Below are 27,160 nucleotides of genomic sequence, written 5' to 3'. Positions count from 1 at the left end.
CATGGACTGGTGGCACAAAACAAACTGGAAGAGGAAGGCGTGGAGGAGGCCATTGCTCTGCACTGCATCATCCATCAGCAGGTCCTTTGCAGCAAATGCCTGAAGTTTGACAATGTGATGTCTATTGTTGTGAAATGCATCAACCAAATCAGATCCAGGGGCTTAAAGCACCGAAGGTTCTGTGCTTTTTTAGAGGAAATGGAGTCAGAATATGGGGATGTGCTCGACTTCACTGAGGTACGTTGGCTCAGCAGGGGAAATGTATTAAAGAGACTTTTTGAGTTGAGAGCAGAAGTGAAGCCTTCATGGAGAAGGATGGAGTTAGTGTTCCTGTGCTAACTGATCCCAAATGGCTCATGGACTCAGCTTTTCTTGTTGATATGACACATGAGCTTAATGTACTGAACAAGACGTTACAAGGCCAGGGGCAACTTGTCAGTGCTGCCTATGACAACGTGAGAGCATTCTCCACAAAACTGGCGCTCTGGAAAGCTCAGCTCTCTCAGACAAACCTTTGCCATTTCCCAGCATGCAAGGCACTCGTGGATGCAGGCACACCATTCAGTGCTGACGAGTATGTTGATGTCATTTTGAGGCTACAGGAGGAATTTGATCACAGATTTGCTGACTTCAAGACACACAGAGCCACCTTTCACATTTTTGCGGACCCCTTCTCCTTTGATGTGCAAGATGCCCCTTCTGTGCTTCAAATGGAGCTCATTGAGCTGCAGTGCAACTCTGAACTCAAAGCAAAGTTCAGGGAGGTGAGTGGAAAAGCAGACAAGCTTGGACAATTTTTGAGAGAATTGAGCCCTAGTTTCCCTCGGCTTTCCCGAATGTTCAAGTGGACCATGTGCCTTTTTGGTAGCACATACTTGTGCCAAAAGCTCTTCTCCACTTTGAACTTCAATAAGTCCAAGTACAGGTCCAGACTTACGGATGATCATCTTCAAGACATACTGAGGGCCGCAACTGCTTCCTCCCTCAGGCCAAATCTGGCTCGGCTATGCGAGAGGAAACGCTGCCAGGTCTCTAGCAGCAAGGAGTAGGCAAGAGAAGCCATGTTCAGAAGAACAGTTCATTTTCTACAGTGTTCCATTCATGTTCAGAAGAAGGTTATAGAACTGTTAATACAGACATTTCAATCTAAATACAGCAGATATAGAAGACTGAAAGAAACACAAGTTCACTGACTAAAAATATCTTATTATTGTTTTATTTATGTATTACAGATTGATTGATTTTCTTATTAATTCTTAATTTGTTTATTTATTTTTAATATTTTGTGTTAAAAAATAAAAATAAAGAGATTTGAGAAGATTGGAATTTTTTAACCATGCCTTTCCTGTGGAAAACCTAATGCGGCCCAGCCTCACCCAGACTCTGCCTGCAGCGGCCCCCAGCTAAATTGAGTTTGAGACCCCTGTCCTACACCATAAATCAGTAAGAGAGGGTACGACCTCTCTCATGGCCCCAAGTGGTGTGTGCATGCCAGAGCACTCTGGAAAGCACACAGAGTCTTTACAGACTACTAAGGATCAAACCTCTATCATCATGCAATCGATTATACAACTCTAAGCATATATGAGTAAATATTTCTAAGCATAAATGACAATCAACAATATAAACCTTACAGCTGGTTTTAATAACAGAATTCATTTGTTTCTCAAACGAGAAAGAGCTATCGAGAAACACTCCTAAATCTTTAGTTCTGAACTTTTCCAGTGGGCCAAGGTCAACATTATCTGCTAATGCTAAATAGGCTGCCGTTATTAACTAATGCTAATTTGATGTGAATTAGCATTATGCACTAATGCTAACACTTTTTAACAATGTGAGTAGCTAATGCTAACACTATTTCCCTTAACTTTATAACATTGTGAACGGCTAATGCTAACACTCTTTTCCCTAGCATTACAACATCTGAGCTGCTAATGCTAAGTAGGCCGCCATTAGCACCTACGTCTATCCATCCATCCATCCATTCGCTTCCGCTTATCCTTTTCAGGGTCGCGGGGGGCGCTGGAGCCTATCCCAGCTGTCATAGGGCGAAAGGCGGGGTACACCCTGGACAGGTCGCCAGTCTGTCGCAGGGCTAACACACAGGGACAGACAACCATTCACACTCACATTCACTCGCACATTCACACCTAGTGGCAATTTGGATTATCCAATTAACCTATCCCCACAAGCTGCATGTCTTTGGACGGTGGGAGGAAGCCGGAGTACCCGGAGGGAACCCACGCAAACACGGGGAGAACATGCAAACTCCACACAGAAAGACCCCGGCCTGATGGTGGAATTGAACTCAGGACCTTCTTGCTGTGCGGCAACAGTGCTAACCATCGTGCCACCGTGCTGCCCACCTACGTCTAATTTAAGGCAAATACGCATTAGAACCTAATGCTCATATCGTTTTCCTTTGCTTTATAGCAATGTGAGCAGCTACTGCTAAATAGCATTAGCTAATAACAGCAGTCTAATTTAATGCAAGTTAGCATCATTTGCATTATAACGATGTGAGGAGTTAATGCTAAGTATGCTGCCATTAGTGGCTAATTCTAATTAGGGGTGAATAATTATTACAAGCTAATGCTAATATCGTTTTCTCTTCCCTTTTAACAATGTGAGCAGCTAGTGCTAGGTAGGCTGAAGCTAGCAGCTAATGCTAAAGCTAAAGATAATTTGATGTGGATTAGCATTACATTAGTGAGGAGTTAATGCTAAGTAGACTGCCATTAGCAGGTAATGCTAATTTAAGGTTAATAGGAATTGGCATCTAATGCTAATACCATATTTTCTTGCTTTAACCCTTTAAAACTGGTCAGAGTGGGCACACTCCGTTTTGCGCAACTATTTTTAAATCCCGGTAGCACTGTAATCACGTGAGCTAGCGCAATAATTTTTTTTGCATATGAAACCTGAGGAGTTGTATTTACATCTTATGCCATCAGCTTGTCCTAGGTTACAGTTTCCTTCCACATATGCTTAGGACTCATATTGCTCTGCTGGAAATAGTTTATTTTGATGCATATGCTGTTATTTTGCAAATTTGCAGTATAATATTTATTTTCGTTTTTCCTGCAGTATATAAAAATTGGTGTATTTCAAAAATAAAACTATGAAGGCACTCAAAATAAATTTCCTGAGGTGGGAAACTATTTTGTGCAACTTTTTTGTATTTACAGTTTTGAGGGATAAGCCTCTTAAATTTCTCTAACTAGAAATATATGTTAAAAAAACCAAAACGATTTTCAATTTTTTTGTAGTTTATTGCACTTTTTTGCAATTTATGTAATTACTATGCACTTAATACATACATATTATTAAAATTTAGGCTGTAATGGTTGTATTGATGTATAGCAACTTGAAATGCTCCCAAAAATGGCTCTACAGCATGTAAAAAGATAATATAAGCTCTGGCGGACTTGGTTCTATGGTAGGTCTAAACGGGTTAAATCAATATCAGTAGCTAATCCGATTGTTCAGTCTGACGTCAGGTGAAGTCATTTTTATGCATTTAAGAGCTGTGTTGAATTCAACATTACAAACTGAACATTAGAACTATCCTCTTCTCCAGGATTTTCCTGATTTAACATTTCAATATGACATTTCCAGCGCTTTGTTTTCTCTGCTCACAGACAAAACAGATACACGCATGTATATACAGCCCACGTCCAGCTCTGCATGCACTCCTGCTCCATTTCTATAGAGAATAAACAACGTAACACAATCATTCTCCATTGTTTTCAACTCAACCAGCTGCATTTAATGAAGGAGTTTGAATTTACTTTACAACAGCTGCTGTTGTTTCCTGTCTGCATTCATGTTCTTAACTGTACTCCACACATTCTGAACTGGTGTACCGTAATTGTCGGGCTATAAGCCGCTACTTTTTGCACAAGCTTTGAGCCCTGCGGCTTTTAGTCAGGTGCGGCTTTTCTATGGATTGTCCATGAGCGGATTTGTTTTGTTTGTTCCGCTGTTGTACGGCACTACGTTGCCTGGCGGAAGGATCGGGGTTCAAGAGTGGTATGTTGGTCACATGTCCATCCGTCAGGCAACGTAGTGCAGTACGAGGTAGCGCGAAAAACAAACTTCAAAGTAGCGCTACCCGTTCAGCTGGAGGCCTGGATGATGAGCGGCGATAAACTTGCAAAAAGCAAGTTATGCCCAACTCCACCATTGGATTCTGACAGCGTGGAAAAGTGTGAAAACATCCACGATCACCAACAGATTTCGAAGGGCTGAATGCTGCATGATGGAGAGGAGGACACCGCCACGGCCCTTCTGAGGGTGTTCGACTCTGACACTGACAACGAGGATTTCTTTGGTTTTGAAAGTGACAACGAAAGAAAGAAGCTGAGAGTGGATGACGAAGCCACCCTGAGCCTGTTTGTTTCCGACACTGGAGGAGAGGACTTTGGTGGTTTTAGTGCGCAGGAAGATGATGGTGAATGACTGACTTTTCTTCTTGTTAAAGCCGTGTCACTGCACCTGAGCCTAAAAGGTAGTCTGAATCAATTGTTCTGGTGTGCTGTAGGTTACTGTTATGTACTACATTTGTTACTCATTTATGAAGCACAGTACATGTTTTGTACTTGTAATTACCGCTACTTGTACATATACCTAAAAAGTTATGCAAATATGTACCCATAACTTGTTTTTCAAAATATTAATAAAAGGGGTGTGTCTCCAAACAGCCATCTCTTTCCTGACAATTCGCTTTGTGCATATTCTCTTACATATGATAAGTCAACATTGAAACACCTGCGGCTTTTAGTCAGGTGCGGCTAATGTATGTACAAAACAGGATTTTCCCCTGATTTTAGCTTGTGCGGCTAATATTCAGGTGCGCTCTGTAGTCTGGGAAATACGGTAGTTCTTCCTAAAGTACTGCAGTATTCCTGCCAGTACATCCTTTTAGTTTTCCTAACTGTTTCCTCTGATGCTCGTTGCTATTCTTTCCTCAATGCAAATTCATGCTAAGCTCCTTCATATCCATCCCTGTTTCTAAACCTGTAATAATTGCTTTAATGTGTCTTTGGCCTAATTATGAGTCTGTCCATATGTTTGTAGTTCCCCACTTGCTTTGGTTTCTTAGCTCTGATTCTCTCAAATTTATCCTTGAAATCATTTACTGGCATCTCTCCCTCTCACTCCCACTATCCCCAGAACACCAGAGTATTCATCTCCTGGTTTATCCTATGGCCTCTTTGCATTTTCTCCAATCATCCCTGTTTCTAGAGTCTCACCCCATCTGCAGGCAGTCCAAGAGAAACTGCCTCTGCCATTTTCTTCTTCTTAATCTTTGATTTTTCTCTTCACTTTCTCCATTGGGTCTTCTTAGACGCACTTTCCAGAAAGCAGCAACATTTTTTGTGCCCCATTTTTCAAATTGTGCATCTTACTTCAGCTTAATATGTTTCCTGTTTTGTTTTTACACAGGTCATGTAAAAGAAATCCTACCAGAGACTCGACAAAGCTGAACTGAAAGACAGCACAGGCAATAAATCAGAGCAGCACAGAACTTAAGCTCATGGTCCATAGAAGCTGGGCTCTACAGGTGTACCAGGACAAGCTTAGTGTAAGTCCCTCGAAAAAGTTTCACTTGTGCTGTTTCGGTGTAAATTACTGGTTTGTTTGAACAATTTCATCAGCTGAACCATAAATACTCCAAAACAATTTCTTTGTGACTCAGTGTGATTTTTCATTTTGTAATATTAGCATGTCAAACTCTACATTCTCTACACAGATGAGAAATGAAGTGTATTTAATAATAAAAGTTATCTCTCAGAGACAAAGTTAGTGTCTCATTCAGGTCTGTATCTGAGTAGCCTCAGACACATGCAGTGCTCATATTTTCTGTTTTGTGTGTCACTCAGACCTCTTCCTGACAGGGGCAGCAATTTCATTTAAAGTCCCATTCACTGATACAGGCTGCTGGAGCTCCAACCAGGAGGGTACACACATGATCCAGGGAAAAAAATTATATATGGTCTCTTAGATAAATATTAAGAGGTCCTGTGTTTTACTAAAAAATCAAAGTAGTAAAACACAGGACCTTTGGGTTAGATATAAGGTGATTTGACAAATCATGTCTGTTGTAAATGAGTAAGCCATTTATCGACCTGACTCAGGTTTTAAATCATCATCAGAAAAGACTGAATCCTGACCTGAGAATCCCAAGTGTACACTTTGGACTTTCCACTGCAGAAAATAGAAGCTTCAGTCCTGAATCCTGCAGGTTGTTGTTACCCAGGTCCAGCTCTGTCAGACGGGAGGACTGGGAGCTCAGGACTGAGGACAGAGCTTCACAGCTTCTGTCTGACAGGTTACAGCCACTCAGTCTGAAGAAAGGATGACAAGAAGACATGAAACACTTGTGTTAAAGTATATTCATGGTGCCATGAGGAGCTACTACATTTACAATATTTCAACACTGTTTCAGGACATGCTGGAATCCTTATTGCCTCATGTTACAAAAGACAAATGTGGCAGTTTAGTGTGATTTGGATGGATTCATTAAAAAAACAAAACATAAACACTGTTAATTTTTTCCAAATGAAATTGATTAAATGATGTTAATTGATGAAAAAAAAAATCGATATTGCTTGATCTGACCTCAGCGTTTCCAGTTTGCAGTATTGACTCTTCATCCCAGCAGACAGAAGCTTCACTCCTGAATCCTGCAGGTTGTTGTTACCCAGGTCCAGCTCTGTCAGATGGGAGGACTGGGAGCTCAGGACTGAGGACAGAGCTTCACAGCTTCTGTCTGACAGGTTACAGCCACTCAGTCTGAAATCAAGGTGGAAGGGAGACAAGATCAACCAAACAAATCAGAGCTTTATTGCTTTTTTATTGTTTTTAAGCAGAAATCAGTGAGGTGCTGGTAGATTCTGTTCTTTTGGTTTATTACCCAACAACACACACATACACTAATATTTGTGACTTTTGTAATAGTAGCATTTACAATGCAAAGCAACAGCGATCACAGATTGAAGGGGCCTGAATAAAACTACAATGCAGTGATTTTTAAGATGACCTGTTCTTCCAATTTCCAACAACAGATTTCTCCAACCTTACAGTTAAAAATAATTCTTTATCTCATACTGAATCTTGGTGCACCTCCCCCCAGTTTATTAAAATGAAGAGGTACTGAAGTTGCTGTAAGTGATGTGTGATGCCACTGATTTCCTTTCTGATCCAATACAAAGTAAAATTCAGGCTGGTATCTGCGATACTGATGAAAACTATTCCTTCAGAATCAATACAAGACATCATAAGAAAATATGATGTTTTGTATAACATAAAAAGCCTGAATTTTAAAATATTCAGTTAATAATCAAAAACAGATGTGACTGAAAATAATAAAACTGAGAAACATTTTATGGCCATTCGATCCTTTTACAACCATTGCAAGAGCTTGGTTGGCATAGCCGGCAATACGTTGGATAGTAATAAGTCCGGTGGGTGATGGGCTCCACCAGGGCTGCCCTTTGTCACCGATTCTGTTCATAAATTTTATGTTTAAAGGCTGTATCAAAAGTTCATTCAAGTTACAATATTGTGGTCAAAAGTTCTCCTTTTTTCTTTTATACTATACAACTACGCTGTCTCATGGTTTTAGGATATGGATCTGTCATGGAAGAAATCTATGACCACTTTTAATCAACATTTTAAAAATAAACATGATCACAGATTTACTCACAGAGCCTTGTTGGAGGCTTTGACCACTGGCAGCAGCCTCAGAAGAGCCTCCTCTGAAGCAGAGTATTTCTTCAGGTCAAACACATCCAGATCATCTTCTGATGACAGTAAGATGAAGACCAGAGCTGACCACTGAGCAGGAGACAGTTTACCTGTGGAGAGACTTCCTGATCTCAGGGACTGTTGGATCTCCTCCACTAGAGAACGATCATCCAGTTCATTCAGACAGTGGATCAGATTGATGCTTTTCTCTGCAGACAGATTCTCACTGAGCTTCTCCTTGATGTACTGGACTGTTTCCTGATTGGTCTGTGAGCTACTTCCTGTCTGTGTCAGCAGACCTCGTAGGAGAGTCTGATTGGTCTGCAGTGAAAGACCCAGGAGGAAGCGGAGGAACAAGTCCAGGTGTCCATTTGGACTCTGTAAGGCCTTGTTCACAGCACTCTGGTGGAGAGATTGAAGTTTTAGTTTGTTAAATAGTTTAGACCATGTAGAGGTTGTTTGTTGTTGTTCCAGCAGATTGAGTCCAGAGTTGATGAAGGTCAGATGGACATGAAGAGCAGCCAGAAACTCCTGAACACTCAGATGGATGAAGCAGAACACCTTGTTCTGGTACAGTCCGCTCTCCTCTTTAAAGATCTGTGTGAACACTCCTGAGTACACTGAGGCTGCTCTGATATCGATGCCACACTCTGTCAGGTCTGGTTCATAGAAGATCAGGTTTCCTTTCTGCAGCTGATCAAAAGCCAGTTTTCCTAGATACTTAATCATCTTCCTGTTCTTGGGACTCCAGTGTGGATCTGTCTCAGCTCCTCCATCATACTTGACCTTCTTCACTTTGGCCTGAACCACCAGGAAGTGGATGTACATCTCAGTCAGGGTGTTGGGCAGCTGTCCTCCCTCTCTGGTTTTCAGCACATCCTCCAGAACTGTAGCAGTGATCCAGCAGAAGACTGGGATGTGGCACATGATGTGGAGGCTTCGTGAAGTCTTGATGTGGGAGATGATCCTGCTGGCCTGCTCCTCATCTCTGAATCTCTTCCTGAAGTACTCCTCCTTCTGTGGGTCAGTGAACCCTCTGACCTCTGTCACCATGCCAACACAGTCAGGAGGGATCTGATTGGCTGCTGCAGGTCGTGTGGTTATCCAGAGGCGAGCAGAGGGAAGCAGTTTCCCCCTGATGAGGTTTATCAGCAGCACATCCAATGAGGTGGACTTTCTAGGGTCAGTTAGGATTGTAGTTTTGTGGAAGTCCAGAGGAAGTCGACACTCATCCAGACCATCAAAGATGAACACAACCTGGAAGTCTTCAAAGCTGCAGATTCCTGCTTCTTTGGTTTCAGTAAAGAAGTGATGAACAAGTCCCACCAAGCTGAACTTTTCCTCTTTCAGCACATTCAGCTCTCTGAAAGTGAATGGAAATATGAACTGGATGTCCTGGTTGGCTTTGTCTTCAGCCCAGTCCAGGCTGTATTTCTGTGTTAAGACTGTTTTCCCAATGCCAGCCACTCCCTTTGTCAGCACGGTTCTGATTGGTTCATCTCTTCCAGGTGAGGCTTTAAAGATGTCTTCTTGTCTGATGGTTGTTTCTGGTCTGTCTGGTTTCCTGGATGCTGTTTCAATCTGTCTGACCTCATGTTCCTCATTGACCTCTGCAGTCCCTCCCTCTGTGATGTAGAGCTCTGTGTAGATCTGATTCAGGAGGGTTGGGTTTCCTGCTTTAGCGATGCCCTCAAACACACACTGGAACTTCTTCTTCAGGGTGGATTTAAGGTTACGATGACAAACTGCAGCTTGAAGTTCTGAATGAGAAGAAAAATAAACACTCAATTCCAAAAAGAACTAATCTTTAAAACATGTTGCTCCATCTTCCATCTCTGGAAAATGTCTCATTTATCCAGCAGCTTAAATCTTTAGATAAATCCTCTTACTGCTCTGCAGACGGTCAGCCAGCTCCTCCTGCTTCATTCTCCTCAGGAAGTCCACTGTGATCTTCACAAACGCCTCTCTGCTGCTGCTCCTCTGACTCTCTAAGCATTCTGGGTAATCTGGACTCAGAACCTTCTGGATCTTCTTCAGCTCGTTCTTCACAAAAGTGATGATGTTGTCCTCCAGCAGCTGGAACAGAATATTTATGAATGAGCCAATCAGACTGAAATCATGGAGCCAAACATCAGATCCATGTTGGACACACTGACGATCCACTGGTCTACAAAGAGCAGCATGGAGATGACTGTGAACAGAACAGATGTAACAGTAGTTGTTGTACATGTACAGACCATAAATATGGAGTCCAGCTGTGTTTGATGCTGCTGGGCAGACTGACCACTGGGAACCTCTGAGCTCTGCTGGTCCACTCTGTGGAGGAACCATGAAGGATTAGATCAACACAGGATAAAGATCCAGGAGTTTCTGCTCAAATAACTTCATCTGAATCAAGTCTGTCAAGTTTTAAACTCTCAGATTGTGAACATATCAGTAATTTTCAGTCTGTTTTCATGGACGTCCTTTCAGTGGTGATGTCAGGGATGATTTTGAAGAAGCTCATCAAACTGAACCATCAGCAGATCACTGCTCCAAAACCAGAACATGATCCGAGTCTCCCTCCACCACCAGAACACCAGCTTTACTAACGTGGTAGATCAGTGTAGTACAGATCAATAACTGATGAGTCATTTGATCAAAATCACTGAGTGCTTCACGTCTGACCCTCTGATGCTTCTGTAGACATTTTGCATATTTAATGAATGTCTGACAGTTTTACATTCATTCTATGAACACAGTGGAAATGTTGTGTTATAGTCTCCATGTTGTTTCCAGCATCATAAATTCTTAAGTTCAGAAAATTAGATTCTTTCTTCACAGCTGAAAAACAACAACATTTATTCTCTATTGAAATCTGCATCGTCCACTCCAAAGGTCACAATCTGAAGGTAACATCTGGTTTTGTTCCCTGTGGTTAACTCTGAGCATCAGTATGGTGGGATTTATCCACTACATCCACACCACTGTGGTTCAGTGTTGTCCTGATGGAGTAACAGCAGCCAGTATGATCCAGGCTTTAGCTGCTGGGTCTCTGTGTGACCTCTCAGACTGTTTAACAGATCAGACACAAAGAGAATCAGAGCAGCTCTGTTCTTTAAAGACAAACATGAACCCACTCAGGTCACACTTTCCCCACAGATATGAGCATCACTGTCCTCAAACAGCAAATGACCAAGTCGAACATTTGGATCTTTTCTCTTTCATTGTTTTCTTTTTAATGAATCTTTGTAACAATCTGAGGATGTTTCAGGTCATATTTATCCAGGAAACACAAACATGTAAAGGAGTCATCACAGCTCTCTGACCTCGTTGCTCCAGGTTCACCACTGAAGTCTGGGGGTGGAGTTTTGGACCCGTCACTCCTCACAGACGGACAGCTGGACCCTGCAGACTGTGACCTCTGACCTCTGCAGACACAAACATGATTGAAGCAGCTGTGATCACACAGACTGCAGATAATGCAGCTGTTTCCTGTCAGTAACATCCTCTTAGATTAGAGTTCAGCTTTTTACAGGAAAACTGGACAAAACGGATTTTTGTTACAAACTCATTTTCATTTCCTCTCAGCTCACAAACACAGTCAGACAATCAACCAGAGTCAACACTGATTATAATGTCAGTGCAGAATTATTTCTGTTACTCAGTGAGTTCAGCTCTCTGACCTCGTTGCTCCAGGTTCACCACTGAAGTCTGGATTATAATCTTTGGACCAGTCACTCCTCACAGACGGACAGCTGGACCCTGCAGACTCTGCTCTGTCCTCCTCTTCCTCCATCATCGTCTTCAGTCAGTCTGAGAGGTAAACCACAAACACTCAGTGAGTTCACATTAACAGGAGGAACTGAGTTACAGTCGCTGACCTCTGACCTGTCATGTGACCATGAAACCAGGTCAATATATCTGTAGGTTCAGTCATCCAGGTCATGTGATCTAAGGAGCTTGGAGAGAAAAGAGACGTCTTTAAGTTTCTGGAAGACGTTTCATCCGAGAAGCTTCTTCAGCTCTAAAACCGAACGGTGGAGAGTCCCAGATATTTAAACCTGAGAGGGAAAGAAAGCATGTCGCTGACCCACCACTGATGTTATTTCAAGGAGGAAACTGAGAGCCTTTGCACCAGGAGCACAAACATCAGCTCCAGCAATGATCCACTGATGTGTTTTTATTCCATGTATGAATGTTGTTATTGACAGAGATGACGTTTGTGTGTCAGTGATGCAGTGACTGTTGTTGTTACCTGTACAGGCTGGTTAGACTCTATGAAACAGATCATACAGATCTCTGCATGTTAGAAGAGACTATTAAAGGTCATGAATGAGACAAAGGCAGGGAGGCGTCCTTTACAGCTAAACAGCAGAGTGAGAGAACAGCCAGCACCTCTACATTTATCACATTATACAGCACATGTATGATACTGACAGGGATGAGAAGAATTTAGTGATTCTGATCCCATCATTGATATTACTTATTGATTCTCAGTAGCTCTGCTCTGACAGTCACCACCATCACTGAGCAGCATATCAAAGACATTTGTGCACATTAACTGCATGTTGTGGCTCAAATGTTTGTGCATGTTGGAGGCATTTCCTCTTTGTTGTGATCAGTGTTGGTCATTACTCAAAACAGTCATTATTACACATATTACACAGAACACTTTAATTAAAAGTAATGGAGTACGTTACTTCATTACTCCTCATAACATTACTTTGATGTTACTGTGTGAAATGAACAAATGAGCATGTAACAACATAAAGCTGAGGTACAGCCCCACACACCAACACAGATCCTGATGAGGTCACGTGATGTTTCTCTGAGTGTTTATGAACACAAATCAAAGATGAAACAGCACAAAGACACTTCAAAGTGATTCTACTGTAGAAACATGAACAGGTAGAAACCTGCAGCCTGACTGCTCATCACTTTGTTACCTGTTCAAGTTCAGCAGCAGCAGCTCACTTTATCACGGTGCTGGTCTGGGGTCAGTGTTTACTCAGCTTTAACCTCACTCTGGGTTCTTGGCTAGCCTAGCTTTAGCTTAGTGTTAGCATGTGTAACGCTAAGTTATTTAAGGACTAGTTTATGTCAATGGATGAATTTACTGACTGACGCGCAGAAGAAATAGTTCTTTATGGAGCCCAGATGGTGTGAATGATGAGACCAAAAACTGCAATGTCTTGTACCAAAAATATATTGAAAAAATAGGGGAAAGGGGAAATGGAACAAAATAATTAATACAACACACAACGTAAATGTCCACAATTAAATAATAAATCAGTGCTGTGATTTTTCTGTGCAAGAGTCCTTTTGCTAAGAGTCCTTTTTTTTGGTCCTTTTCTTTTTAAAGTTCACTTTTAAGGTATTCCTCCTTAGGGTCCAGCTTCATACAAGGGGGAAATATGTCCGTAATCCAAAGACGGCTAAGTGGGGGAAAAGAAAGAATGGTCCTACCGGCTCGCCACTTCAATATGAAGAAGATCAATTCAAAGAGGGGGAAAAAAAACCTGACCTGTAGGTCAGAAAAATGTCCATTAGCACATCAAGTTCAATTCAGTTTACCGGTAAACAAGTATATTCTTCTGCATGTCTAGGTAACAATGCAAACCATAAATCATCATCAATCCATGTACAACAGTTAAATCATTAATCATCTTAGCTACGTAGCTTAATCTATACAGTCCAGTAGCATTCGCTACAAACAATACAAAAACAACAATAAAGGAAAACAACTGTCTAACAGACAGCATAGCCGAATTCAAGGCAACACATAACAATAATCTTTCAATCGCACTTTGTTTCAAAGTAAGCCCATAAAAATGCTTAAGTAAAGAAAGTGTTCAAAAACAGCGGTTTTTGAACCGGAGTTCTGCTTGCGGTGGGAGCGCTGCCGCACAAAGTCATTTTTTAATCGCGAAAACGATCGGCTGGTTACTGACAACCAAAGGTTGAAAGATATTAAGGACACTTACCGCTGAGTTTAAAGTTTAAAGATGAATTGAGGGGAGAAAACGCTTTGTTTTCCAACACCGTTCTAAATGCCATAAGCTCACAGCCACAGCAGGAGTCGAACCCGGAAGTATCCCTCCACAGCCGGTTTTCAGAGTTGCCGCGACATGGAAGGAGCCAATCAGAAGAGGGACCTCAAATCAGCTGACGTGGGTCATGTGACAGGGAGTAGTTGATATGGGTTACAGGTTCCCCCCTCAATCTCATGTACGTCCCTGTACATGGTGGTTGGGTCCGGATGACAGGTTGTTCAGTGGCAGTAAGCAGATGGTCCTCTTCATCCTCCAGTGCATGAGTAAAGGCAGTGGTTAAGCCATGGACTAGTGCCTGAATACTCTTCAAGATGGGCTGACCAAGCGTAGAGTATTGTAACCGGTCCGGAGGTTTCCTGGTCCGAGTTGATGTTCTCAGAGGTTCTAGTTCAGAGCTGGAGGTGTCAGAGGTAGATGGTAGATCAGCAGCAGAGGACATACTGGACTCAGTCCGCAATTCAACATTGGTAGGTTCAGCAGAGGACAGACTGTCCTCTGATTCCACAGTATCAGGAGCTTCCTCCTTGACAGGGGTTTCTGAGTCAGGGGTTTCGCTCTCTGCTGGCTCAAGAGGAGGCAAAGGGAGCGTAGCAGGTTCACAGACTGGTGTATCAGATGGTAAAGGTTCAGTGGCTGGAACGGCGGATGACGGTTCTGGCAGATTGTGGACAGTGGTGAATTGCAGAGGCTCTGATACAGGATCATACCATTGATGCGGTATCATTTCATCCTCATCGTCTGACTGAGGTTGTGCACAGTCCTCGTCAGAAGGGTTGAATGACTGCTTCCTGGTTGGTTTTACAGTTGTTCGGTTGGTTTGAGTGGAATGCGGCAAAAATCCACATGGTAATAGGAGATCTCTGTGTAGAGTACGAATCGGTTTGGATTTGTTCTCCGGTCGGACAGTGTACACTGGAAGATTTTCTGCTCTTTTTACCACCACATAGATGTCTGGTTCCCATTTGTCTGCGATTTTGTGTTTGCCTCGGAGTTTCACATTACGTACCAGCACCCTGTCACCAACGTCCAGTTCAGAGGGGGTGATATGTTGGTCGAAACGGCTCTTGTTTCTTTCCATGAGCTTCTCCGCATTGCCAATGGCAATTTTGTAGCTCTTTTCTAGATTTGACTTCAGGTTCTGGACATATTGCGAATGAGTCAGTTGATTGCCGTCCACAGGCAGTCCAAAGACCAGGTCAATCGGGAGGCGAGGTTGTCGACCAAACATGAGCTCATAGGGTGAGTAGCCAGTAACATCACTCCGGGTGCAGTTGTATGCGTGGACCAAGGGCTTAACAAAATCTTTCCAGTGAGTTTTCTCTTCTGTGGTGAGTGTTCCGAGCATATTCAGGAGTGTTCTGTTAAAGCGCTCGACTGGATTTCCTCGTGGATGGTATGGTGTAGTTCTTATTTTGTGAATTCCAGCCATTTTGCAGAGTTCTTTTATTGTGCGTGACTCAAAGTCTCGTCCTTGATCACTATGGAGCTTTTCTGGGATACCATAATGAACCAGAAAACTGTCCCAGAGACATTTGGCGACAGTCTTTGCTTTTTGGTTTGGAGTGGGGACAGCGACAGCGTACTTGGTAAAGTGATCTGTTATTACCAGGATGTCTTTGGTTCTGCTCCTGTCGGGTTCCAGTGATAAAAAGTCCATGCAAACCAGTTCCAGAGGTCGATAACTTCGAATGTTCACCAGGGGTGCCGCTCTTTCAGGTAAGGCTTTTCGTTTGGTGCATCTCTCACATGTCTTCACTTTATTCCACACATCATTGGCCATTTTTGGCCAGTAGAATCTTCGACGTATGAGGTCAAGAGTACGTTCGATGCCCAAATGACCCATCTGGTCATGGAGTTCTGACAGTACTTCAGCCCGAAATTTCTGAGGTAACACTAACTGGTGATAGAGCTGGTCCCCAACTTGCCTCCTCCTCACGAGAATGGCGTTTTGGAGCTCCAGGCGATGTTGGTCTCGGAGTAGAAGGGGCAGTTCTGGGAGTTCATCCCGCAAGACGGGAGGTGGGCTTTCCCCAGTCTCTAGCAGCAATATGACATGCCTCAGGGTCTGGTCTTCCCTCTGTCTCTCAGCGATTTCAGCATTCGTCAGCTGAGGAACAACAGGAGGTGCAAACTGAGTGTCGTTGACGAAGCTGTCAGGCAAACTGTCGGCATGGGCAGTTAGTGACTGGATGAGTGCGGTGGTGGACATCTTTTCAGCCGTACTATAAACGAGCTGCCGGTCACAAAGGGCCTTGACTGTGTGTTGATCGATGGAAATTGAGGAAGACTGATCCAGATGATGTTGGGCAAATCGGAGAATTCTCTCCCTCTCCTTTTGGGACATCTGGTCATTGGAGAGTTCTCCATGTGGCCTGCGAGAGAGAGCATCAGCATCTGGATTTTGCCTACCAGATCTGTACATGATTTTGAATGAAAATGTAGAAAGAGCAGAGAGCCAACGGTAACTGGTGGCATCTAATTTAGCAGAGGTAAGTAGATAGGTGAGTGGGTTGCTGTCAGTAATGACAGTGAAGTTGGTGCCGTAGAGATAGTCATGAAACTTCTCCGTAACAGCCCACTTGAGAGCCAGAAATTCCAGTTTGTGAGCTGGATATTTGGACTCACACCTCGACAGACCCCGACTCGCATAAGCAATCACCTGGTTTTGTCCTTGTTGCTCCTGGTACAGAATAGCTCCTAGCCCAGTAGAACTAGCATCTGTATGGAGAAGGTAAGGCTTCTGGGGATCGGCGAAAGCAAGTACTGGTGCTGTCGTGAGTTTTTTGATAATTGTGTCAAAGGCTTGTTGACATGCAGGAGTCCAGCGACTGGCAAGTGGTTCCTTAGGATCCAAATATTGCTCTTGCTTGAAGGTGGCTCTGAGTTTCCGCTGTGATGGAGGATATCCAGCAGTAAGGTCATGCAAAGGTTTACCGATGTTAGAGTAGCCTTGGATGAACCTACGGTAATATCCTGCGAAACCCAGGAAAGAGCGAAGTTCTTTAAGATTCTTTGGAATCGGCCAGGACTTAAGTGTCTCGATTTTATCTGGATCTGTCTGCACACCATCCTTTGACACAACATGCCCCAGGTATTTAACGGATTTCTGGAAAAACATGCACTTTTCAACTGAGAGCTTGAGTCCAAATTCCTTCAGACGGTGAAGGACTTTCAGTAGTCTCCTCTCATGCTCTTCAAGCGTTGGTGCAAAAATAATCAAGTCGTCAATGAAGACCAAGACTTCTTTCAAGTTCATTTCTCCCATGCACTTTTCCATTAGTCGTTGGAAGGTACTGGGTGCATTTGTGACTCCCTGGGGCATTCTGTTGAACTCATAGAATCCAAGTGGACATACAAATGCTGTTTTGCTCTTGTCTTCCTCCTCCATTTCAATCTGATAATAACCAGATTTAAGGTCAAGGACTGAAAACCATTCTGATCCAGAGAGAGCTGTAAAAGTATCCTCCAACTTTGGCAATGCATATGCATCTTTGATGGTCTGCAGATTTAGTTTCCGGTAATCAATGCAGAGCCGCACACTCCCATTCTTCTTTCGCACCACGACAATGGGTGATGTAAAAGGTGACTCTGACTCTCTGATGACCCCAGAGTCAACCAGCTCCTTCAGGTGTTGGCGCACCGCATCCAGATCTTGAGGATGGATTGGTCTTGGGCGCTGTTTGAAGGGAGTAGGGTCAGAGAGCTTGATCTGATGTTTCACTTTGTTGGTTTTCCCAAAGTCAAGGTCGTGTTTTGCAAAGACATCATGGAGGGCGTTTAACTTCTCAGTAATACGACTCTTCCATTCCGGTGTTAAGGGGGAGTTACCAAAGTTGAAGTTGAACCCAGAGGTCACAGGGTTAGGAGGCATACTGTCATGACTCCTTTCCTGACACTGAATAGACTGAATGGCACTGATCTCCGCAATGATGGCTTTGGCTGGGAGGGTTACATCATGATCAGACTGGTTGCAGATTACCACAGGTAAGTGGTATGGCTGGTGAGAAGGGAAATCCATGACACAAGACGGGACCATTAAGCCACCTGGCAGAGGTGACGAAGTCGGATGTTCCACCAACACAGCCTTCTCGGCCTGGAGGCAGCGTCCGCAAATTAACCCCTCCAAGGCAACAGTTTTTCCAGCTGGGATGGTCTGTGGTCCGTCAGTGTGCAGCTTGATGATTCCGTGATGGTTACTGTTTGCCAGTCTGTATCGTTGCTCAAGGATTTTCAGCACCGCTCTGTATCCATGTGGCGCTGGAATGGAGGGTTGTTGGTCTGAGAATGCTTTCTCATATGCCAAGTCCAGAGTGTTCGTACCAATCAGTATTGACGGCTGTTGAGCTGATTGGACATCAGGAACTACCAGGGCAAGTGTGTCAACAGCTGTGGTGGAACCCAAGAAGTCGGGAGGGAAAGTGACGTTCAGCTCCACATAACCAAGGTATGGAACAGCTTGGCCATTTGCTCCTTCTATCTCCAGGAGATTTTTCAGAGGTTGTATTTCATGGTCAGAAAGATAATCATGGTGGAAGGAGTGAGAGATGGTGGTTACCTGAGACCCAGTGTCTAACAGGCAGTTGAATACAGTTCCTCCAATCGTGACCTGTGCTGTGCTTCTGGTTCCAATGAGTCCTTTAGGCAATGTGATGGAATATCCATCCTGCTTGTAACTGGGACATGGGTCGACTGCAGCCTCCGTCTGTCCCTCCACAGAGACTGCCTCTAGTTTGACGATTTGTGATTGCTGTCCCAAGCCTGCTGTCTTTTTTCAAGTTGTTTCTTCTTTTTCAGAACCAGTGTCGGGTTCGGAGGGTTGGCGCATCCTGCTGACATGTGCCCATCCTCTCCACATTTAAAGCAGTAGCCTGCTCTAGGCCGGGAACTGGTTGCACTGCTGCAGGGTCTTGGTTGTGCTGATCTGAGTTGAGGTGGTGCTGGCTTGGAGAATTGAGATTTCTGTGAGAGAAGAGCAGCCATTTGACTCTGCAGTTTCTGCATCTGTTGCTTCAGCTCATTAATAGCCTTGGTGTCTGAATGGCTACAAGCACATGTGCTCTGTGAATGAACAGCGGCACGAGGCTTGGGTGCAGTTAGGTGCTTCTTCATGAGATTCTCCTTGGCCAGCTGTCTACCCTCCTCAGTTCGAAGCAGTAGGAGGAGCTCTGCAAAATATGGGGGATCGCTCCTCAAGTTCTCCAACTGTAGTTTGTTTAGGATATCGCTATCCCAGCATCCTCGACAAAACTGCTTGAGTAAATGTTTGTTGAAGATGTGGGCTTCATAGATAATTGGCAAACCTTCTGGAGGAAACCTGGTCTTGTTAGGAGAGACGGCATCCATCCCACTTTGGATGGAGCAGCTCTCATTTCTAGAAATATGGACAAATTTATTAAACCCCCCAAAATATGACTATCCAGAGTTGGGACCAGGAAGCAGAGTTGCAGTCTTACACGCTTCTCTGCAGCTTCTCTCCTCCTGCTACCCCCCCAAAAACCCATCTCCATAGAGACTGTGTCAGCTTCCAAAAAGACAAAAAACAAACTAAAAACCAGCAACAAACAACTTAAACATAAACAATCACAAAGAAAGAACAATACAGTATCCACATCTGAACCAAAGAGTAAAACAGTGAAATGTGGATTATTAAATATTAGGTCTCTCTCCTCCAAGTCTCTGTTAGTACATGACTTAATAATTGATCAACAAATTGATTTACTCTGCCTTACAGAAACCTGGTTGCAGCAGGATGATTATGTTAGTTTAAATGAATCAACACCCCCGAGCCATTCTAACTACCAGAAATCTCGAAGCACAGGCCGAGGGGGCGGTGTGGCAGCAATTTTTCACACCAGCCTATTAATTAATGAAAGACCAAGACAGACTTTTAATTCATTTGAAAGCCTGATGCTTAACATTGTCCACCCCAGCTGTGAAACTCAGAAACCAGTCTTACTTGTTATCATCTATCGTCCACCTGGGCCTTACACAGAGTTTCTGTCTGATTTCTCAGACTTTATATCTAATTTAGTTCTGAGCTCAGATAAAATAATTATTGTGGGTGATTTTAACATCCATGTAGATGCTAAAAATGACAGCCTCAACATGGCATTTAATCTGTTATTAGACTCAATTGGTTTCTCTCAAAATGTAAAAGAACCCACCCACCACTTTAATCACACTCTAGATCTTGTTTTAACATATGGCATCGAACCTGAACATTTAACAGTGTTTCCTGAAAACCCTCTCCTGTCTGATCATTTCCTGATAACATTTACTTTTACAATAATTGATTACACAGCGGTGAAGAGTAGACTTTATCAAAGTAGATGTCTTTCTGAAAGCACTGTAACTAAGTTTAAGAATATAATCCACCCACTGTTATCATCTCCAATGCCCTGTACCAACACAGAGCAGAGCAGCTATCTGAACGCTACCCCAACAGAGGTCGATTATCTTGTTAATAATTTCACCTCCTCACTACGTACGACTCTGGATACTGTAGCTCCTGTGAAAACTAAGGCCTCAAATCAGAAGTACCTGACTCCGTGGTATAATTCTGAAACACGTACCCTAAAGCAGATGACTCGTAATCTGGAGAGGAAATGGCGTGTCACAAATCTAGAGGATCATCATTTAGCCTGGAGAAATAGTTTGCTGCTTTATAAGAAAGCCCTCCGCAAAGCCAGAACATCTTACTATTCATCACTGATTGAAGAAAATAAGAACAACCCTAGGTTTCTCTTCAGCACTGTAGCCAGGCTGACAAAAAGTCAGAGCTCTTTTGAGCCAACCATCCCTTTAACGTTAACTAGTAATGACTTCATGAACTTCTTCACAAATAAAATTTTTATCATTAGAGAAAAAATTACCAATAATCATCCCACAGATGTAATATTATCTACAGCTACTCTTAGTACCATTGATATTAAGTTAGACTCTTTTTCTCCAATTGATCTTTCTGAGTTAACTTCAATAATTACTTCCTCCAAACCATCAACGTGTCTTTTAGACCCCATTCCTACAAAACTGCTCAAAGAAGTCCTGCCATTAATTAATTCTTCGATCTTAAATATGATCAACCTATCTCTAATAATCGGCTATGTACCACAGGCCTTCAAGCTGGCTGTAGTTAAACCTTTACTCAAAAAGCCATCTCTAGACCCAGCAGTCTTAGCTAATTATAGGCCAATCTCCAACCTTCCTTTCATATCAAAAATCCTTGAAAGAGTAGTTGTCAAACAGCTAACAGATCATCTGCAGAGGAATGGTTTATTTGAAGAGTTTCAGTCAGGTTTCAGAGCTCAGCACAGCACAGAAACAGCTTTAGTGAAGGTTACAAATGATCTTCTTATGGCCTCTGACAGTGGACTCATCTCTGTGCTTGTCCTGCTAGACCTCAGTGCAGCGTTCGATACTGTTGATCATAATATCCTATTAGAGCGATTAGAACATGCTGTAGGTATTACAAGTACTGCGCTGCAGTGGTTTGTATCATATCTATCTAATAGACTCCAATTCGTGCATGTAAATGGAGAGTCCTCTTCACACACTGAGGTTAATTATGGAGTTCCACAGGGTTCAGTGCTAGGACCAATTCTGTTTACATTATACATGCTTCCCTTAGGCAGTATCATTAGAAGACATAGCATACATTTTCACTGCTATGCAGATGACACCCAGCTCTATCTGTCCATGAAGCCAGATAACACACACCAATTAGTTAAACTGCAGGAATGTCTTAAAGACATAAAGACCTGGATGGCCGCTAACTTTCTGCTTCTTAATTCAGATAAAACTGAGGTTATTGTACTCGGCCCTGAAAATCTTAGAAATATGGTATCTAATCAGATTCTTACTCTGGATGGCATTACCTTGGCCTCCAGTAACGCGGTGAGGAACCTTGGAGTCATTTTTGACCAGGACATGTCCTTCAACGCACATATTAAACAAATATGTAAGACTGCTTTCTTCCATTTGCGCAACATCTCTAAAATTAGAAATATCCTGTCTCAGAGTGACGCTGAAAAACTAGTTCATGCATTTATTACTTCCAGGCTGGACTACTGTAATTCATTATTATCAGGATGTCCAAAAAACTCACTGAAAAGCCTTCAGCTAATCCAAAATGCTGCAGCAAGAGTCCTGACAGGGACTAGAAAGAGAGAGCATATTTCTCCTATTTTGGCTTCCCTTCATTGGCTTCCTGTTAAATCCAGAATTGAATTCAAAATCCTGCTCCTCACATACAAGGTCTTAAATAATCAGGCCCCATCTTATCTTAATGACCTTGTAGTACCATATCACCCTATTAGAGCGCTCCGCTCTCGCTCTGCAGGCCTACTTGTTGTTCCTAGAGTATTTAAAAGTAGAATGGGAGGGAGAGCCTTCAGTTTTCAGGCCCCTCTTCTGTGGAACCAGCTTCCAGTTTGGATTCGGGAGACAGACACTATCTCTACTTTTAAGATTAGGCTTAAAACTTTCCTTTTTTCTAAAGCATATAGTTAGGGCTGGACCAGGTGACCCTGAATCCTCCCTTTGTTATGCTGCAATAGATGTAGGCTGCCGGGGGATTCCCATGATGCATTGAGTTTTTCCTTTCCAGTCACCTTTCTCACTCACTATGTATTAATAGACCTCTCTGCATTAAATCATATCTGTTATTAACCTCTGTCTCTCTTCCACAGCATGTCTTTATCCTGTCTTCCTTCTCTCACCCCAACCGGTCGCAGCAGATGGCCGCCCCTCCCTGAGCCTGGTTCTGCCGGAGGTTTCTTCCTGTTAAAAGGGAGTTTTTCCTTCCCACTGTCGCCAAAGTGCTTGCTCATAGGGGGTCATATGATTGTTGGGTTTTTCTCTGTATCTATGAAGCGCCTTGAGGCGACTTTTGTTGTGATTTGGCGCTATATAAATAAAATTGAATTGAATTGAATTGAATTGAATTGAATTGAAGTCTGAAGACAAGATACCACCTCTTTTCATCACAGTGTTCAATGTGAGTTGTAAACGTTGCAAAAAAGCAGAGGGTTTCTCACCCGGGTCCTGTAACGTATTCAGGAATTGAGCAAACAACTCTTCACCATCTTGTACTAAAGCAAAAGCAGAATCCAACACTTTTAAATAGATGGATGGAATTGTGTTTGAGCCCAGCCCTTTCACAACATCTGCTGCTGGAGGTAGCAAACTTTCAAGGATGCGACGAGTGATCTGTAGAGGTGCCAAATTTGGATCTGCTAACAGCAGTTCAATGTGAGATCTCCAGGTCTCATAATCTGTTTCGTTGGCTGGTTTGGGGATCTTCCCAGAGAAAGGACGAAGTCTAAATGCAGGTACGGTGTCTGTTTTTACAACATGCTCCACCACTACTTTTTGTATTTCTGGGGGGTTCATTTCAGTCTGTGACAGTGAAAATCTTTGTGGATGTGGCAGTGACCCTTGTTGGTCAGGTGAGGGATTGCTGGTAGCTGTCTCAGGGATTGTGGAGTGTCCAGACAACGACCCCTGCTGGCCAGGCAGAGATGATGCAGGCTCCACAATTTGGACTGAGGCTCCCTCTAAGTCACTGTCTTGTTCGATTCCTTCCAGATGCTCACTAATTTGTCCCATCATTTCCCGCAGAATATCTGGAAAATCCCTGCCGCTGCGGCGTGCAAGTTGCTTGAGCTCGCCGAGGTAATCTGCAGGGGTCCTGGCTCCTCCTGTGGCTGTGCATTCTGCGGCAAGCGATCTTACACAAAAAGTCAAAGCCGAGTGATTCTTTGACTGATGAGTATATGGGAAAACCGTATTAAGAGCAGTTAACGCAGAACTATCACAATATTCAACGATCAGGTTTTTGTAAAAAACACTATTTGCGTCATCCACGAAAATAACCGTTTTTATACGACTGTACTGTTTCAAATAATCAAGAATTTCCTCATCTTTCTCAGTGTTCGTGGCACCAGAAACAATGACAGAATGTGCAACATTGACCCCACTTTCCTGAATAAACTTCATTTTTTCTTGTCGCGGACCTTATCAAAACCACAGAAAATACTGAATATCAAATTACATCAAATAACACAAAAAAAACCCCACTCATTCACCCATCAGGCTCCTGGCTGGTTCGCCACGTGTAACGCTAAGTTATTTAAGGACTAGTTTATGTCAATGGATGAATTTACTGACTGACGTGCAGAAGAAATAGTTCTTTATGGAGCCCAGATGGTGTGAATGATGAGACCAAAAACTGCAATGTCTTGTACCAAAAATATATTGAAAAAATAGGGGAAAGGGGAAATGGAACAAAATAATTAATACAACACACAACGTAAATGTCCACAATTAAATAATAAATCAGTGCTGTGATTTTTCTGTGCAAGAGTCCTTTTGCTAAGAGTCCTTTTTTTTGGTCCTTTTCTTTTTAAAGTTCACTTTTAAGGTATTCCTCCTTAGGGTCCAGCTTCATACAAGGGGGAAATATGTCCGTAATCCAAAGACGGCTAAGTGGGGGAAAAGAAAGAATGGTCCTACCGGCTCGCCACTTCAATATGAAGAAGATCAATTCAAAGAGGGGGAAAAAAAACCTGACCTGTAGGTCAGAAAAATGTCCATTAGCACATCAAGTTCAATTCAGTTTACCGGTAAACAAGTATATTCTTCTGCATGTCTAGGTAACAATGCAAACCATAAATCATCATCAATCCATGTACAACAGTTAAATCATTAATCATCTTAGCTACGTTAATCTATACAGTCCAGTAGCATTCGCTACAAACAATACAAAAACAACAATAAAGGAAAACAACTGTCTAACAGACAGCATAGCCGAATTCAAGGCAACACATAACAATAATCTTTCAATCGCACTTTGTTTCAAAGTAAGCCCATAAAAATGCTTAAGTAAAGAAAGTGTTCAAAAACAGCGGTTTTTGAACCGGAGTTCTGCTTGCGGTGGGAACGCTGCCGCACAAAGTCATTTTTTAAATCGTGAAAACGATCGGCTGGTTACTGACAACCAAAGGTTGAAAGATATTAAGGACACTTACTGCTGAGTTTAAAGTTTAAAGATGAATTGAGGGGAGAAAACGCTTTGTTTTCCAACACCGTTCTAAATGCCATAAGCTCACAGCCACAGCAGGAGTCGAACCCGGAAGTATCCCTCCACAGCCGGTTTTCAGAGTTGCCGCGACATGGAAGGAGCCAATCAGAAGAGGGACCTCAAATCAGCTGACGTGGGTCATGTGACAGGGAGTAGTTGATATGGGTTACACATGCTGTGTGCTAGCTTAGCGTCAGAGCTCTGCAGGTGTCTCGTGTGTAAATATTAATCACAGTGACAGTAAAGGAGGTAAAGGGCTGTGACGTCATCACGTACGCTGCGTCCTCTGTGGGCTCTGAGTGAACTCAGAATCAGAATCAGAATCAGAATGGGTTTATTGCCAGATGTTGAGGTTTACAACATTAGGAATTTGCTGCGGTGCTTCAGTGCAAACAATAAGAATTAAAGTGCTATGTAGAAAGAAAGATATGTGCATGAGATATACATGAGATATATACATGAGAATAAGAATTAAGAGTGCTACGTAGAAAGATATATACATGAGTGTAGGTGGTGATCAGTGCCAGACATGAAATGATGCAGTGACACAGCGTAGGGTCATGTGTTAGTGGCGGCGACAGTCATGTGGTTATTGTTCATGTGTCCAACAGCAGAGGGGAAGAAACTGTTCTTGTGGCGAGAGGTTCTGGTGCGAATGGACCGGAGCCTCCTGCCTGAGGGGAGCAGGTCAAACAGACTGTGTCCAGGGTGAGAAGGGTCAGCTCAAAGTACAAACTACAAGTACACAAACACGAACGTAGCTCAGAGTGGCGGACACACTCGGCCTCGTTGGTCCAGCTGTGAGTCCGTTACCGTGAACTATGGAGCGGCAGATTTGTGCTGAACTAAGCTGCACACAGCTGATGTTAGCCAGGAAACATTACACACTGACTTTAATGGAGAGACCGGAAATACAAACACACACAGTTTGTTGTGTGAAGAAATCAAACACGAGCTGAACAAACAGTAAAGTTCCTAAAGACAAACTGTTAAAGGAGGAAACAAAGCAAACTTACAGTTTCTTCACACACCAACAACAAGCTCCACTCCACACCTGGACACTAAACACGGACACACAGGTGAGCTGCTTCCTGGAAGGAGGCGGGACTCCACCTGAAACTCAGCACAGGTGGGAGGGGCTCAGCTCTGTGTGTGCTGATGTGTTAACTTTAAAAATATGCCGTCTGACTGCTCAGACTGAGTCAGAGTAAAGTTCACATGCTGACGTGTGGAGACATTTAGTATTTAGTATTTAGTATTTATTTATTTATTGTCATTGTCAAGAACAATGAAATTGCGTTTGGGGCTTCCATACAACCCAAAAAAAGAAGAAAATAATAAATACCCCTTAAAACCCAAGTGTACATATTTAACCCAGTGTGACTCCAATGCAATAAGACAATCCTTAGCAATAATGTTCGTAGAAATTCAGACAAAGACCTGAGAAACATGACAAAATACAACAATGCAACCCATTCAATATTATTGTACTGTGAGATATGATATCAGATATGATAGTTATCTATTTAAGAAAGAGAGGGGGGGGGCAGGAGGGGGAAGAGAATAAAGATATGATGCACCAATGCAGACCAGTTCATTGCTATTAAGAAGTTGGATATGGTTATTGTCCGTGAGAGGGGGGCAGAGAGTTCAGGAGCCTCACAGCCTGTGGATACAGGCTGTTGGCCAGTCTGGATGTTCTGGCCTGTATAGACCTGTACCTTCTCCCTGAGGGCAGCAGGTGGAAAAGGTGGCGCGCAGGGTGATGTTGGTCCCGCAGGATACTGTGCACCCTCCTCAGACAGCGAGTGGGGAAGATATTACTGATCTCTGGCAGACTTGTTCCAATAATTCTGCCAGCTTCTTTCACCACCCGCTGGAGTGCTTGCTGATCGGCCTTGGTGCAGCTGGGGAACCACACTAGAAATCCATACGTCAGAACGCTGCTGATGGCACAGTTGTAGAAGTTCAACATCAGAGATCTGGGAATGTGTGCGCTCCGCAGTCTCCTCAGGTAGTAGAGGCGCTGTTGGGCCTTCCGTACAACTGAGGTGATATGGTTGCCCCAGGACAGGTCCTCGGTCACAGTTACCCCCAAGAATTTAAAACTGCTCACCCTCTCCACCGCCTCACTGCCAATGAAGAGAGGCAGATGGTTGTTATGACCCCTCTTCCGGAAATCTACAATGATCTCCTTGGTCTTTTTGGTGTTTAAGACCAAGTTATTGTCGTGGCACCATGACTCTAGTTGTTGCACCTCTGTCCTATAGTTTGTCTCATCATTGTTGGATAT

At 43.1% G+C, this 27,160-nt stretch overlaps 2 protein-coding genes and 1 long non-coding RNA gene across 4 annotated transcripts in view; 1 reads left to right on the top strand and 2 right to left on the bottom strand.

Moving 5' to 3' along the window:
- LOC309705063 overlaps positions 1-27,160 on the top strand; it is a 270,569-nt gene that overhangs the window by 45,239 nt on the left and 198,170 nt on the right. The window lies entirely within an intron of this gene.
- The window catches only part of LOC309705623 (protein NLRC3-like), a gene marked incomplete at its 3' end in the record, with an annotated part of 41,057 nt that continues 20,051 nt past the window's right edge, over positions 6,155-27,160 (bottom strand). The window contains exons 9-10 of the mRNA XM_082531535.1: positions 6,625-6,798; positions 6,155-6,350 (exon numbers count right to left, since the gene is read on the bottom strand). Coding sequence (XP_082387661.1) covers positions 6,155-6,350; positions 6,625-6,798 — 370 coding nt within the window. The remainder of the gene's footprint in view (positions 6,351-6,624; positions 6,799-27,160) is intronic.
- Positions 12,813-16,642, bottom strand: LOC309704951 (uncharacterized protein). Of its 2 annotated transcripts, none has more exons than XM_082530473.1 (2): positions 13,713-16,642; positions 12,813-13,253 (listed from the first exon to the last, which is right to left on the bottom strand). In XM_082530473.1, the coding sequence occupies exon 1, from the start codon at positions 16,207-16,209 to the stop codon at positions 13,891-13,893; it is 2,319 nt and encodes a 772-aa protein (XP_082386599.1). In that variant the 5' UTR covers positions 16,210-16,642; the 3' UTR covers positions 12,813-13,253; positions 13,713-13,890. The 2 variants fall into 2 exon arrangements, with proteins under 2 accessions (XP_082386599.1, XP_082386598.1); XM_082530472.1 differs by having other exon boundaries at positions 12,813-13,258; positions 13,719-16,642.

Source organism: Aulonocara stuartgranti (assembly GCF_965226115.1).
Source record: "Aulonocara stuartgranti genome assembly, chromosome: 4".
Lineage (NCBI taxonomy): Eukaryota > Metazoa > Chordata > Actinopteri > Cichliformes > Cichlidae > Aulonocara > Aulonocara stuartgranti.
Note: the sequence above shows the minus strand (reverse complement) of the source record. Positions and strands in the feature narration are given on the sequence as shown.